The sequence below is a fragment of the Pongo pygmaeus genome, chromosome 4 (assembly GCF_028885625.2).
Source record: "Pongo pygmaeus isolate AG05252 chromosome 4, NHGRI_mPonPyg2-v2.0_pri, whole genome shotgun sequence".
Taxonomy (NCBI): domain Eukaryota; kingdom Metazoa; phylum Chordata; class Mammalia; order Primates; family Hominidae; genus Pongo; species Pongo pygmaeus.
Genome location: NC_072377.2, coordinates 36,378,661 through 36,395,596, shown reverse-complemented (window position 1 = coordinate 36,395,596; position 16,936 = coordinate 36,378,661). Strand labels below are relative to the sequence as shown.

At 35.3% G+C, this 16,936-nt stretch overlaps 2 protein-coding genes across 4 annotated transcripts in view; one reads left to right on the top strand and one right to left on the bottom strand.

Moving 5' to 3' along the window:
• The window catches only part of RANBP3L (RAN binding protein 3 like), a 52,337-nt gene extending 38,210 nt beyond the window's left edge, over window positions 1-14,127 (top strand). For 2 of the 3 annotated variants that reach the window (XM_054487057.2, XM_054487056.2), the window contains 6 exons: window positions 2,830-2,932; window positions 3,320-3,450; window positions 4,760-4,880; window positions 6,554-6,696; window positions 8,837-9,023; window positions 10,642-14,127. In XM_054487057.2, coding sequence (XP_054343032.1) covers window positions 2,830-2,932; window positions 3,320-3,450; window positions 4,760-4,880; window positions 6,554-6,696; window positions 8,837-9,023; window positions 10,642-10,685 — 729 coding nt within the window. In that variant the 3' untranslated portion in view covers window positions 10,686-14,127. Of the gene's footprint in view, window positions 1-2,829; window positions 2,933-3,319; window positions 3,451-4,759; window positions 4,881-6,553; window positions 6,697-8,836; window positions 9,032-10,641 lie in introns of those variants that run through there. The other variant, XM_054487058.2, reaches the window with a different exon arrangement.
• Window positions 1-16,936, bottom strand: part of SKP2 (S-phase kinase associated protein 2) — a 134,105-nt gene that overhangs the window by 23,728 nt on the left and 93,441 nt on the right. The window lies entirely within an intron of this gene.

The following is a 16,936-nucleotide window of genomic DNA, read 5'->3' as shown; positions in this document are numbered from 1 at the left end:
AATTTGTTTTTATTTGTTTTTTTGAGACAGTCTTGCTCTGTCACCCAGGCTGGAGTGCAGTGATCCAATCTCCGCTCACTGCAACCTCCGCCTCCTGGGTTCAAGTGATTCTCCTGCCTCAGCCTCCTGAGTAGCTGGGACTACAGGCGCGTGCCACCACACCCAGCTAATTTTTTTTTTTTTGTATTTTTAGTAGAGATGGGGTTTCACCATCTTAGCCAGGATGGTCTCGATCTCCTGAGCTCGTCATCTGCCCACCTTGGCTTCCCAAAGTGCTGGGATTATAGGCGTGAGACAATTTGTTCTTATTAGTTAACCACAACCCTACCTTCAAGCTCTTACATCAAAAAGCATTATTATCACTTTCTTTTGCTAGCTTTCAGAGAAAATTCATAGTGCTTTACTTGCCTAGGAGAATATACTTGCCTAGTGAAAACCCCTAACTGTTATTACCATCATCCTTATTTAATGTTCAGCATCCTCTTGCAATGAGGTAACTGCTTCTCTGATCCCCACAGAACTCTGATCTACAGTGGAAAATTTTACAGAAAAGTGAAAGCTGTGGAAAACCATGCCTATGGTTTTATCTGGTCCATCACATCTTCATACCTTTTCCAGCTTTCACTCAAGTCAGGAAAGTGGCTGAGATAGCTCAAACGTGCTTAGCTTGTCTCAGGGATACCAGTTACATGAAGAATCCCAAAGAAGCTGCAGAGATTTAAAAACGCATGTACGGATTTAGATTAATGAAAGAACCAACTCATTAAGCCAGTTCATTCCAATTTTTTTTTTTTTTTTTTAAGATGGGGTCTTGCTTTTTCACCTAGGCTGGATTGCAGTGGCACGATCTCGGCTCACTGCAACCTTTGTCTCCCTGGCTCAAGGGATCCTCCCACTTCAGCCTCCCAAGTAGCTGGGACCACAGGCACGTACCACCTCACCTGGCTAACTTTTTCTATTTTTGGTAGAGATGGGGTTTCACCATGTTGCCAGGCTGGCCTCAAATTCCTGAGCTCAAGCGATCCACCTGCTTCAGCCTCCCAAAGTGCTGGGATTATAGGCATGAGCCACTGCGCCCAAACTCATTACAAAATTTTTAGGGCTTTCATATGTTAGTCATTTTAAAGGCTTAGTTTATTTAGGAACCCTTCTGTCATTCCCAAAATGAAGGTCAACTCACCAATCCTAGAGCTGTGACCTATGCCTTTGGATGTGAACCAAAATGGACCAGCCTCCATGGTGAATTTACAGGCAGTATATTTAGGCACATTTATTCCATATCATTTATTTCTAAGTTTGACACCAGATTAGCCACAGCGTCTGTAAAATGTCAGACAATGCTTTCCAAACCTCACAGGATCAACTTTACATTCAACTCTATTTACCAAACATGTACTGAGTTCTTATGGTATATAAAGCATTGATCTCAAATTTGGCTGCCTGTTAGAATCATCCTTTTAAGGATCTCCTATGCCTGGCCTCATCCCAGACCAATTAGCTCAGAATACCTGTGGGTGAGGCCATGTGTCAAGTGATTCCAATGTACAGGCAGGTTTGAAAACCACCTAAGTGGTTATGCAAGCTAAAGGAGACACTGTGCCCTAAAGGTGCTTATAATCTAATAAGAGCAGACAGAGAGATACCTATACAAATAAACTATAGTCAGGACTACAGGTTTTGTTTGAGAAGGCACTTGTGCACATTTCCTGTGGGCATTTTAAATGCTTAAAGGAACCTCAACTTATAAAGGCTTATAAAGGAACCTGAACTCTCTATCTCTTTAAGTTGGTAATATCTTAAGGATAACAGGAATTATAGAGATAACTTGTGTTTGTCCTCTAATCCTGTAAATTTTTGGCCTTGTGATTTGGGGGCCAGGATGCACTCTTGGCTTATTGGCTAACTATGTGTTTTTAGAGTGAGTCATTTAAACTTTCTGTGCCTCAGTTTCTATTTTCTTAAAATGGAAATAATTATACCCATCTCTACCAATTTTAAGGGAATATCTTGATGTCTAGTTAAGTAATGTGAAAGAATTTTCAGTTCATAAGGGAAAAAATATAAGCATAAGTTCTTAAGTATCATTGTTCCAGTTCCCTGTGTTTTGCAGAGGGCTACACATTATCACAAATGTCATGTCAATTAGTCTTTTTTTGTGCAGGCCTTGATTACAACAGACACACAGAGCCCCAAGTAGCCTTAAAAGCGACTGTTGGCAAAAATTGCCTGGGAGGAAATGTTAGGATTTTTTCTACAAAGATGTTCTCTGAGACATCTTGTGGGGGTCTCTGGATAACTTTTTTGATTTTTTCCATAAAGTGGATAGCAAGAGTAAATTTCTGGGGATACTGAAATACCTTGGTATATGTTTCTATTACTATATACAGAGCTGTCACTTTAAATTTCTAAAGGTAAATTAATTAAAAGTAATATTAAATTGAATTATACTTTTTAACTCCCAAGTTCAAAGGCACATTTTCTTTCTTTTCTTTCTTTTGTACCTCCTGGGCATCAGTTTAGTCTAGTGAGAGTGTGGAACATGTTACCTTCTTTTGTGCCCTTAGACCTTTCCCATTGCCTCCGGGACTAGATCCCACTTGAAGTAGGCTGGTGGTAACTAGATTATGTTTTCTGAGGATTAGAACTAAGGCTTTCTAACAATAGAGACGAGTTCTCTGTTCAGCACACAGAAAGTCCAAAACAAAAACATACCAGCTAGGTTTGCTTGCTGTGTTGAAACAGAAAAACGGAAGTGTCTTACTGCAAACATAGTAGGGATAAAATTAAAACTTTTATTAAATAAAATAATGCATCTTTTTCCGCACTCAGGGTACTCAAAAACTCGCCCAGCCTCAACTTGAAAATGATTCATATGCCAAGGAAAAACCATTCAAATCCATTCCGAAATTTCCTGTCAACTTTTTAAGTTCAAGTAAGAATTCTTTCATTTGTAAAACATTAGATTCACCTAGTTTGTCTCCTGTTTTTTATGTTATTTATTAACATTAATATTTAATATAAGTAAAATTAATATTTAATATAAGATTTAAAAAACCAATAATCCAGTGTTTCAAATATTTTGGTAAAGATTAAAGCATATAAATATGATTATCTGATATATAAGCTTTAAAAATTTTTTGAGTTAATGCTATGGGGGAATTGATAAGGAGATTTTACACGAACTCAAGCAGTTTGAATTTTTGGAATCACTTACTATTAGAAGAAGCCAAGTAGATATATGTGGTAATAGGGGCAACAAAGAACTTTCACAGTAAAGAAAATGGGGACTTTTAAGTGTGTTTTCCCCATTTTCTCTTAGGAACAGACTCTATTAAAAATACTTCCCTAATTGAATCAGCTGCTGCATTCTCTTCCCAACCATCACGAAAATGCTTGCTGGAGAAAATTGATGTTATAACAGGGGAGGAAACAGAACATAATGTGTTAAAGGTCTGTATATCATGTTTTACTCTTTCTGGTAGCATTTACATACTTGGAATAAAGTTAACATGAGAAGAGACATCTTTAAAAATACAGACAGAAGTATAGTTTTCATGGAGACTAAGTTGCTTAAATAAAAATGTTGGATGCTCTCAAAAATTGAACCAATAATTTATTTTCTTCTTGTGTTTGTATGTGTACCTTGCAGGAAAATGGGTTGTTAGGTTTACAACTATTCACATTAGTCCCTTAGAAATAAGACAGCCAAGTATCCTGCTTTAATACTTGCTTTTATAATTAGTGCTATTACTGTGAGTAAATAATTCTACTTACACAGGTTTAACAATGTTGATAACTTGATTTCAGTCCAATAAGAATTTAGCTTCCTTTAAAAAAGTTTAGAATTTCATGTAATTCAAGAATTTCACAGATACACACTACAGTATCACAGGATTTTAATGCTGAGTAGTATCACCATCGGCACAAGCACATGAAATGTAATTACTACAACTTTACCCTTTCCCAACAAGGCAGAAATTTCCATTTGCCTTTCTCCATCTGCTTTTCTCTAAACTCTCTCCATTCCTCTCCACTTCCTCTATGATCTACAGACACTTTTATTTTAAGTGTGTCTCAAAGCATAACCCTTGGATTAGATTAATTCTAGTCTTATTGAAGTAATTGTTAGGGGTGAGGCTCCAGCATGCTATATTTTTAACAGGCCATCTAGGTGATTCTTGTACACAGTAGTAATGATTGCAGTAGGGTAACCTGTGGTATCATATCCTACTTCTCCACGTTATCATGCTGTCTTTAAAAATTTTGAAGCATGCAAATGGTTCAATGATTCTTTTACTTTCAAATAACATTATATAGCTCAAATAATTAATATAAAAGTTGATTATATATAGACATAGTGTTAAAAAATCAGAAAGTATGTATGGCATTCTACCATTGACAGAAAAAAGAGGGGGAATATTTATATGTATTGGCATGTATGTATGTACAAATATCTCTTGAAGGATAAACAAAATATTTACACCAGTGGTTACTTGTTGCAGGGGTGGAAATTGGTAGATGGGAAATAAAAGCTGGGGGCCCTTTTCACTTTGTATGTCTTTTTACTTTTTGATGTTTGAACTATCCAAAAGTTATATGTTTCTAAATGTTAAATATATTTTAAAAGCTGGTTTATAAATCATTGACAAAGATTATTTTGGTAAAAGACCAGACACATATAAATGTGTCATAACATAGGAAATAACTTACTTTGAAAAAATTTTCTATATATTTGACATTTTAAAAAATTGTCATTTAGATAAACTGCAAGCTTTTCATATTCAACAAAACAACACAATCCTGGATTGAAAAGGGCAGAGGAACGTTGAGACTGAATGACACAGCAAGCACTGACTGTGGAACATTACAGTCAAGACTAAGTAAGGAATCCTTTTGTAAAGCAAGCCATAATTTGTCAGGATTTCTCCTGTGTACCTATAATAATATAGGTACACATCATTTTCTGGAGATGTGCTATAAAATACACCAAAAAATCAGACTGTTGAAAATATTTCTATAGGAGCTTCCCATTTCAAGTAGGCTCTCCTGTTAGACTGCATGGGCTCCAGTTCTGGCTCCAGCAGTGACTAACTAGTGACCTTGATAAGTTTTTTAATCTCTTTCTCTACTCTATCAATTTAAAATGGGAATAACTGTAGTTCATGACTTATTGAGTGACTGAGAGATTTCAATGAGATAAAGCATGTAAAGTACTTATATCAGAGCCCAGCACACACCTAAATAGTAATCTTATTATTATTTAAAAGAATATGATGCAAATTATTTTGTGAAGTGAAAAGTTCTTCTAAAAGAAAATACTTGTCCCATAATTTATCCTTGGCATCCCAGACATGGGATGGGGGTCGGGATGAAGGATTAGTCTCTAAGGAAAGAGATTAGTTTCCAAGGTGTGCAGTTATTGAATCCTGCAGGCACAGTGATGTTCAGAAGCTGGAGCCAGTCAAACCTAAAAATACAAGAGAGCTAGCATTCAAAATAATGCAATGGGCATTGTTCAGAGGTCCAAACTGAAAGAGAGCACAGGGAGAGATCTGGGCAGGATGAATGGATTTATTGGTCAATTTTGAGAGGTCAAGACTTTAGAGGAGACCACAAGTAGACACTGGATCCAAGAATGAGGTTATTTGTTGAGTTTTGGATATCAAACTCAAGAAATGGGTAAGAGATATAATTCAGATTAAAAGGATAGAAACAGTGTCTTCAGTTCTGTAACTGGCACACAGATTTCTAAATTACCCAACCAAGTAATAGTCCCAAGGCAGGTGCAAGTTATTTACTACTCTGGTTTGATTCCACTGCCTGCCAAAGAAAAAAAAATACCCCCAAAGAAAAATAAAAAACAAAAAACAAACCCCAAAAGAAGCTTTCTTTTTATTATGCAGGTAATATACATTCATTGTAAAAAAACAGAAAGCATGGATTGAAAAAAATTTTTTTTAAATCACTTAAAGGCTTATCTTCCTAACATCTATTAACAGAATATATTTTTCTGGCCTTTGTTTTCTGTATATATAGATGTATACATAGATTGTAAAAGTTCTGATTCATGGTGTTTTTTTTGCTTTGTAGCCTAATTTTTTCTTTTACATATTACACCATGATTTTTCCACATCAATAAATTTATTTTTGCAGTATTCTTAATGGGGTCATAATATTCTCTTGAATGACTACACCACAATTTATTTAACTAATTCCATTTTTTTGACACTTAAGGTTTTTGTTTTGGTTTTCTTCATTGTAAACATTTCGCGGACAAATATTCTTCAGACCATCAGTTCTTAAAAGGAGTTCTAAAATTTTAACCACTTTTAAATATTACAGTAAAAAAGTGTAATTTCAGCATTTAAGATAAAAAAGTTCTCCCAACATAATAAAGTACAATTTGAAAATCAAGTTATAATCTAGTCAAATCACAAGTTATACTGAATCTACAGTCTGAAAAACAACTACAAGATTTATTTTGCTTTTGAAAATGGTAAATTCCTATGTGTCAACTGTTCTGTGGCCTGATGTAGTCACCTTTCTATTTTAGTTATGCGCAATCAAGGCAGTCTAAGGCTGATCCTCAATAGCAAACTCTGGGCCCAAATGAAGATTCAAAGAGCAAACCACAAAAATGTACGAATAACAGCTACTGATTTAGAAGACTATAGCATCAAAATATTTTTAATTCAGGTAAGTGAGAAATTTCAGTGATAGAAGATTATCCTACTAAATTAATAGACATCTGCAATTACTAATTTGTTTATTCATTAGGTATAATAATCTTTACCATTGGCAAAAACTCAGCCATTCATTATGTCTGTTTATAGCATAAGACATAAATTTTATGTGAAATTCAGAAATTAACACCAAAGTCTATGTAATCAATTGGTACTCATTCCAAGACATTTGTGTGGTATCTGCCATCAAATCTCTACCCTTTACTTTACTATTGAAATTTTGTGAACAATCTTACTGTTACCAAGGTGACTATTGTCAAGAATGGTTCCCAGGAAGAGGCTAGCAGACTTTGAAGCCTAATGCTTATCCTGCAAGCTGAGATTGAAAAAAGCCTTTAGGTCACTGGAAAAGAACCAGTGGGAAATGGAAAAACATAGAGCTAGCAAGTTAAAACAACCAGACCAACAGCAAATTCCAATTCTGGACATGAGTAAATCTCCAAGGTAACAGGATGGGAGCACAGCTTTAGCTGTTCCTGGCAGAGGAATACTTGACCTCAAATACAAGATCCAGACTCAAGAGAGCTGGCAAGAATAAAGCTTAAAAAAACAAAACAAAACGAAACCCAAAAACAAAACCACAACCTCCCCCGCAAAAAAAAATGGATTTCCCCATGGACTGACTGGAGAAGACTGATTACCCAAGTTCAGGCAGAAGGTGACAATACAAATAAATTGGCTTCCATGTAGTAATGTGGAAAAAACCTGGCAGGTGCCTGTGATGAAAAACCAAAGTTTATTAGCACCAGTAAGTGTACTGTTAGGTGTAAGTGATATTGAGCATTAAAATGTTCTGGTAAGATGAGGTACAAACCCCATTTACCACTTAAGGTATTAATACTCTTGCCAGTCTTCTGGGCCAGATTCCCCCTTGGTTTTAGGTGGGTAAAGTGGCATGCCAGAGACTGAGCCTGTTAAACATGACTAGATTCCATCTTCAGAGATGGTCACTATTAACATTTTGGTCTTATATTTTAGTATATACATGCAACTGTGTGTAAGTATATACATACATACCTATATGTAGCATAGTGTACATACTGTATAACCTTCGGGAAAGCTACTTAGCCTTCTTTAAACTGATTTTATTCATCTGCAAAATGATGGTAACAATAGTACATTTTATTTATACATTTTATTATTGGCTTTAGAAAAGCTGCTGAGATTAAATAGCTAATATGACTGTGAAATACACGTTATTTTACTTATCAATGTTAATGAGTGTCTTCATGACATTAGTTTATTCTTCAAAAATTGTTTTAGTAGGTGAAATAATTCTATTCTATTATGGACCATAATGTATTCCATTAATCCCACTAATGCAAATGATAAAACCTGGGATTCAACTTTCAGCCAATTTGCTGACTAGCAACTCGGATAAGTCATTTTACCCTTCTGAGCCATAATTTCCTCATTCATAAAGGGAAGAGGGAAACAAGCATATATTTAATACCTGTGCTAATTGCTATATTTTGCTAATACAAACGAAATTAACAATGAACCCACAGTTTTACTGAAGGAATTGAAAAAATGAATATTTTAACAGTAAATGTTATGCCAACTTTATTGTTACCATCACTTTTATATTTTCATATGAATAACAACCATTAAAATAGCATAGAAAAATACTGAAAAGCAAGAACTGCTGTGTTTATGGTACAATACCATAGACTACTCTAATGAGCTCAACATATCCACAAAGCTATGTAGTTTGGAGGAATGTCCAAGCAAAGTGATGGACAGGAAATGGAAGTCTTTTTTCTCTGCAATCCTACAATTTTCTATAGTGTAAAATAGTGAAAGAGGGATGGTCTTAACTAATTTAAATTCAAATAGAAATTTTATATAACAAAATTTTACTTTCTAAATTTAAAATGTATGCATTGGGATTGCTTATAAAAGTATACATTTTAGGATGCAATTTGGTTCAAGATTGTCTTTTTACTGCTTAATTTTTAGGGTTGTTAGCACCTATGTATACTGTAGATTTATGCCATGTAATTCCTTCCTTATTAGTAGTGAAAGATTAAACATCTGTAAAATGTAGCTAACATATTAATGATTTTCTTAACAATTTAATGTTCCTCATGCAGGCCAGCGCCCAAGATACAGCATATTTGTATGCAGCAATACATCATCGTCTTGTTGCACTTCAAAGCTTCAATAAGCAGAGAGATGTGAATCAAGCTGAAAGCCTGTCAGAAACAGCCCAACAATCGAACTGCGAAAGCTGTGATGAGAATGAGGATGATTTCATCCAAGTCACTAAAAATGGATCAGGTAAATAGCTTTTGTTTTGTTAGTTCAGAGGTTTAAAAAAGAATTCTTAAGCACGATCCTAATATATTAGGTAGATTTTTTAACAAGTGGAACTGCTCTGTTTAAAGTTAGTGGTGGCTAGAGCCTTAGTTGTTTGGATCTGAGGAGTGGGTTTGAAAATCACTGTCTTCTATAAGTGGTCTTCATTTTATCAAGTCAGCTTCATGGTGATGCCTATGTCATTTGCTTATAAACTGCATAAAAAACTATTACATTGCTACCCTGAAATTAACCCTTCATTTTTATTTCTCTTCACTTATTCTCATTTTATTATTGGCTATACTAGGAAGAATTATAAATACATATAATGAGCCCACTTGGTAAACTTGGCTTGATACCCTGAAAATTCTGTTTATTCCCTTTTTAGAATTTGACTGCTTGTAAGAATAACTAGATTGTAGAAATACTATTTTCAAGGACCTATTTTGTTTAGGGGAAAAAGTACTATTTCTTTTATTGTATCAGGATTCACAAAGTAAGATTGAAGTGGAACCAGTGATAAACAGATTGTTAGGTTTTAGTGCTTATCTTGATATGTGGATTTAAAACTAATATTCATACTTCTCTTTGGAGAAAAACAATGTCAAACATAGTAAGCTCAACTTTGTTATATAGATGTAATTATTCCAATAAAGTCATCCAAGCCTTTTCACTAACAGTTTCACTTAGTCCTGAATTCTGTTTTACAGAGGACTGAGTAATACAATTACAATGATAGTGTGGTAACAAGCATTTTTTTCAAGTCTTAATCATTTTGAAACATTAAAGCTGCTTTAATCATACGTAATTTAAGAATCTATCAAAGAACGTGCATAACTGGATGAAATATCTTCCTTTGCTTAATATTAAAGCTATAATCAAAAGGAAAAATACACAAAACATGCAGATCAGTATTATAACCTGCTTGACCCAGTGATTCAGAGAACTAAGTGAATATGATTTTTCTTGCTACTTTAAGCAAATCTATTAAACAAATGGTTTATTAGTCTTTAAAACATATAAAATAAAAAAACCTTTTATTTTATAATAATGTTTACACTGCCAACAATAAAATGGGGTCTATCAGAGAACTAGTTGGTACACATTAACAATGTCAATTTGAAATAAGGATTAAATAGCAAATTCTCTCACTAACTAATGACACATGTTTATGATATCTATATTCTGTTATATTCCATTTTAGGAAAGGGGAGCTATGTAACCATCTTAATAAAAAACAATGAAAATAAGGCAAAGCAAATGTCAATCATATGAACCCCCTTTTTCCTGCCATTTTTTCCCATTTTCACTTAGTATCTTCTCCAGGAGGCAGTAAAAACAAATGCTAAAATGTTATGGAAGCAATGAAAGGTCTAATTTTTTGCACTTTGTTGCTTATAAATTATCTAAAAGAGGCATGATTAAAATTTTAGCAACAAGCAACATCTCTAAATGTTGCTTGCAAAAATGTATATTCTGTAGCTTTTATTTCATCACCAATGAGTACATTTATTAATATTCATGTTTAGTTGCATTCAATATTAAAAATCTACCCTAAATATAATATCGTGTAATAAAACATTTTAAATTTATATCACAGATCCTTCTAGGTGGACTCACAGACAGTCGGTTGCCTGTTCATGAATACTACCTACTATAAACATGACATCTACAAAAAGAGGGGTCACCCTACTGAAAATACTAAACCACTCTAACTAATGAGAAGATTCTATTCATTCCTTGAAGAGTTTTTATAGAAAAGTTTAAGAAATGTAATTTGTTGCAATTAACATTTTTATGTTTTACATTTTACATTGATTATTGTGCAGAAACTGACAGAATTAAAAAAAAATGGACTTCAGAAGCTCAAAATTTATCATTTTTGAAGAATTTTATTTAGAATAGGATTTTATAACTAATTTGGACTCTTCATCACATTGATGGATATAATACTTAGAATTATAAATTGCTAGATTTGATAAATACGTAACAAAATGTTTATTTTTTTCAGTCATACATGACCATAAAACAAATATTTTACTAAATTTCCAGAGTCATTTCTTTGAAAAATAGTATAATTGCATGATAACATTTCACTAAATCCTATTTATCTTCTGGGAAATGTATATTTTAATTTAGCTTTTGAATTTCCTAATATGATAAGCTTATATATTCATGGTATGAATTCCTTTAAAAAGAACATCTGCTCTTGGACTTGTATCTGTTGCATCTTGTCAATGTTTGACTCATGGTCAGCATCCAATAGTTGTTAAATGAATAAATAAAATATAATACATTACCTATGTATCAAAAAGCATGTATAAGAAAGCCAAATATGTTAACTTGTTCTACTTTATTTGTGTAATTATATTTTCATTAATATTTTAGTAGGTGGGGCTGTATAGAAAAACAAATGTATCATATATAGCCAAATGAATCTTTTTCTTAAATGCTATTATTATAGTAGGCTACAGTAATTTCAACAATTTTGCAATAGAGTTTTGATCCTCTTCTTTGAGATTTGTTTCAGAGACACCTCATGAATCACACAAGAAAATTAGTCTCAGTACTTATAGCCCTATTTCATTTTTCAATTCAGTTTTATCACACCATGGCTTCGAAGTGACTTTTGATTGTGACCCCTAAACAATTCTCTGATTAGGGGATAAAAATTCATAATTCCAAGATGTTTCTGAAAATGTTCTGAACAATGACAACATATTTGGAATGAGGGCATAATTTCACTAAGTGATACTTCGAAGAACAATATTCATTTGGATATGCAAACACACATTTTCAAAAGTTATATTACTGTTACCGTACCTGTTATAAAATAATAAAAATATATAAGTATTTATTAAGTCAAACTTCAGCTAGTGCCTGAAAGTTTAGCATATGAAAGTTAAATTAAGTCTTTCAGATTATGATTATGACAATTGTTCAACATTTTGTCCTTCCTTATAACTGAGAAAGCATAACTTAATATAAGTTAACTACTAACAGAGGCCCATTCATTCTTCCAGTGATTCTAGAAGAAATATGGCACATAATATCCTTTACTTTTAAATAAAGGAGTCAATAACTCAGAAAATAAAGAGGAGAAATAAAGTTAATGTGAGAGAGATGAAGAAAAGAAGGGAAAAAAGAGATTTAGTACGAAAGAAAGGACAAAAAGAATGGACAACAGAAATACTCTTTTTTAAAATCAAGAAGAGTGACTCTGATGCGGAACACACTCAGCAGAAAATTTTCATTAGAAACATAACACAGAGAGATATTTGGAGAAGATAATAAAGCACTGGTTCTCTTTTATTGTTAAGATCTCAGCTGATGTGGGAACATTGTGATTGCACTATAAATTGCTAAAGAAGAGAACAAATAACTTTATTTATTTATTTTGTTTGTGTTTTAGACAGAGTCTCACTCTGTCCACCCAGGTTGGAGTGCAGTGGCACAATTTCGGCTCACTTCAACCTCCCCCTTCCGGGTTCAAGGGAATCTCGTGCTTCACTCAGCCTCCTAAGTAGCTGGGATTACAGGCGCCTGCCATCATACCTGGCTAATTTTTGTATTTTTAGTAGAGACGGGGTTTCACCATGTTGGCCAGGCTGGTCTTGAACTCCTGATCTCAAGTGATACACTTTGCCTCAGCCTCCCAAAGTGTTGGGATTACAGGTGTGAGCCACCACACCTGGTCATCTTTATCTTTTTGACATGTTCATCCTTGTCCCCACACTAAGGTAGAGATAAAGCAATTATCTTCTCAATGCTTGAAACATTTTAAGTTGAATTCATTCTATGATTTTCTTTAGATTTCTCCGCATATATCAATGGAAAAAATTAACTACCTTAATTTCTGGTCTATACAGAAATGCCAGTGCAACAAAACCAAATGTAGGGTTAGAATATCAGGAAAGCAAAGAGAGAAGTGAAAATTCCCAGATTATGAAATGGAGAAGAACAGAAACATGATATTTAGCTCACAACTCTTTCAACCCACTTTCTATACACTCCATTATTCTTTCTTAGAATTCCTACACAAATATTTAGTACAATTTTGGAGGAATAGTAGAAACATTTTATAGTTTTTCCTTGTCCTGTATCTTCATCTAGCCTTCTTCTTTTTAGCTTTCCTATGTCCTTTGTTACCCTTTTATAAGGAGAGATCAGTTGTACAATAACACCCATTTTCATAAGTTATTTAGGTAAATTATTTTGAAGTATACATGTTGGATTTCCAAAGCAGCTGTTTTTAATTAAAATTTAATTAACTATCTAATTTATGTCATTATATATCTTGTGTTAAGACAACGTTAACTTTCTTCTCTTTTAGTAAGATTTTACCCAACTGTTTACCCTAATTATAGACAATTAAAATGTTCTCTCTTAAAAAAATATTATTTTCCATCCATTACTGCCAAAACAAGGAACCCTTTTTCGCCAAGAGAATACATCCTATACAGCAGTGGTAACCAACCTTTTTGGCACCAGGGACTGGTTTTGCGGAAGATAATTTTTCCACAGGCTAGAGGTGGGTAGGGTGGGGGTGGTTTTGGGATGAAGCTGTTCCACCTCAGATCATCAGGCATTAGAGTCTCATATGTAGCGTGCAACCTAGGTGCCTTGCATGAGCAGTTTACAGTAGGGTTTGCATCCTATGAGAATCTAATGCTGCCGCTGATCTGACAGCAGGCAGAGCTCAGGCAGTAACACAAATTATGGGAAGCAACTGTAAATACAGATGAAGCTTCACCCCCTTGCCTGCCACTCTCCTCCTGCTGTGTGGCCCAGTTCCTAATAGGCCAGGGACCGATACTGGTCCACAGCTCGGGGGTTGTGGACCCCTGCTATACAGGTCTTAGAGTATTTGAGTGTCATAAAAAGAGGTATATATGTCTTTCATAGAGTCAGAATGAACATGAAGTGGGGGTGGGAAGGGTTCTGGGGGTTGGGAAGGATATATTTTAAAATCTCTGTAAATCTTCAAGTTGTGAATATCACAGTGATATATAATTTTCCCCATAAAATGTTGAGAACAGTTAAGCTTGCTTGAGATATGGCTATCACATGGTTGGCTAGACTCACTTACTAGAAAAGCACACCAGCCTCACCATAGATGGAGTTTGAGTTTAAAACTCAAAAATTCACGAATGCCAGCAGTTTTGTTTGGGAGGGTGAGGTCGGTGGATTGCCTGAGCCCAGGAGTTCAGGACCAGCCTGGGGAACATTGCATAACACCCCATTTCTACAAAAATTTCAAAAAATTAGCAGGGTGGCTGGGCGCGGTGGCTCACGCCTCTAATCCCAGCACTTTGGGAGGCCGAGGTGGGTGGATCATGAGGTCAGGAGTTCTCAGGACCAGCCTGGCCAGGATGGTGAAACCCTATCTCTACTAAAAATACAAAAATTAGCCGGGCGTGGTGGGATGCACCTGTAATCCCAGCTACTAGGGAGGCTGAGGCAGAGAATTGCTTAAACCGGGAGGCGGAGGTTGCAATAAGTTGAGATCGTGCCACTGCACTCCAGCCGGGGTGACAGAGCGAGACTCCATCTCAAAAAAAAAAAAAAAAAAAAAAAAAAAAAATTAGCAGGGCATGGTGACACGCATTTGTAGTCCCAACTACCTGGGAGGCTGAGATAGGAGGATCGCCTGAGCCTGGGAGGTTGTGGCTGTGTGAGCCATGCAGTGCAGTGCCACTGCACTCCAGCCTAGGGGATAGAGTAAGACTCTGTCTCAGAAAAAAAAAAAAAAAAAAAAAGATATTTGTAAACTGTGGCACTGGAAGGAAGAATTATTGAAATGATTAGCTAATGTTTAGCCTAATCAAGACTTGATATGGATAAGTTTTCTAACAGAGTATTACCAAGATTTCTTAATTTCTACCAATCTAGTGGATATAAAATATTATTTCACAATGACATTATTTGTATTTTTCTAATTTCTAATAAGGTTATCTTTTCAGGTATTTATTCACTGTTTGTGTTTCTTCTAAAAAATTCCTGCTCATGCCTGGCACAGTGGCTCACACCTGTAATCCCAGCACTTTGAGAGGCTGTGGTGGGTGGATCATGAGGTCAGGAGATCGAGACCATTCTGGCTAAGATGGTGAAACCCTGTCTCTACTAAAAATCCAAAAAATTAGCCGGGCATGGTGGCATGTGCCTGTAGTCCCAGCTACTCTGGAGGCTGAGGCAGGAGAATCCCTTGAACTCGGGAGGCGGAGGTTGCAGTGAGCTGAGATTGCGCCACTGCACTCCAGTATGGATGACAGAGCAAGACTCCATCTCAAAAAAAAAAAAAAAAAAAAAAAAATTCACAATTTTTGCAAAGCTAATCATGTCATTTTCTCCTTTTGGTTGCCTCCTAATATATGCAGGATAAAAGGCAAGTTCCTAAGCATGGATTTAACATTTTCCATTGTCTTTACCCTTGTCTACCTCTCTAGCCTCACTTCCTCGTGTTGCCTGCCTCTCTCTAAATTCTCTAAAATTTCAAAATTGCTAGTTCATTGCTTCTATGCATTTGTTCATGCTGTTTCTTCTGTGGAATTTCCTTCTCATTCTTGCTGATAATGGCTAATATTGAATTCATTACTTAAGGCTTAGCTCTTCACATTCCCAGAAAGCCTTCTCTAACTCTTCTTAGGCTGACTTAAGACTTGCTCCTCCACATTTCTATAGCATTCTGTGTATAACTCTATCACTGCATAGACTTTAGGCTCCTCAAGGGCATGGATGCTTTTTATCATTTCGTCTCTAGCACCTAGCAGGATGCCTGGCCTACAGTGACACTCAAATTTAATTTAATCTCCATGAATGTGTGTTACATGTCTAAGATTTAAGAGACATTATCTAAAAGGAAACTAGATAAGGATTGGAAATTCAGGAGAAAGATCTGGGCTAAAGATGCCAGTAATAGCTGAGGTCATGAAAGGGGCTAATATTTGCCAAGTGTCTACTGTGTAATGGGCACAGTGCTAGGCATCTGTGCATATAGTCACAATTTTACAAGGTAGCAATTATATTTTATAAATGCAGAAGTAGGCTCAGGAAGGTTAAACAACCAGTTCAAGTTTCACAAAGCTAATAAACAATAAAACTGAGATTTGAACTAAGATCCTTCCATTACACAACACTGAATGAACTCAGGAGTGTGTGTGTGTGACAGACAGAGAGAGAGAAGGAAAAAGAAGAGGGAGAAGAAGAGACAAGGAGACGAGGACAGAAGACATCTTGGAGATGGGTTTAGGAAAAAGTCAAAAAGGGACATAGAGATGGGAGAAACACTGTTAGGGACTGGTATGTTGGGAGACAGTAAAAGATTTCAAGAAGAAATGATAACCATTTCAAATTCTTTAGAAAGATCAAGCAATTAAAGGACTGAAAAAAGTCTTTTGAGTTCCAACAAGATCTTTTGGTCACCTTGGAAACAGCAATAGTTAGCAGAGTAGTGGGGAGAAGCTAGTGTACAACAGGTTGAGGAATGACTAGGAGGCAGGGATGTGGCAATTATGAACAGACTACTCTTTCGAGAATCAGCTGTAAAGGTAAGGCAAGCAATATGTAAACACCAAGGCTTAGAGGTTGTTTTGTTTTTTTAGAAAAACTTTAAAGATGTCATAGACGTGAGCATATTTAAATACTGAAGAGGCAAACTGATTTGGGAGGGAAAATTCAAGATACCTGTGAGAGGATGCCTTCAGAAAGCACTATTTTTGAGGAGGTGGAAGATGAGATGCAAAATAACTATGGACAAAGGGCTATTCCAACTGAGATGTCAATGCATATGTTTGCAGCTGAAATGAGAATCAAAAATCTGGGTTTTTATCTGTGAAATGGGAAGAAATGAGGTCCCAGATTTCAAATACGAGCAACAAAACTCAGACCTTGATCTC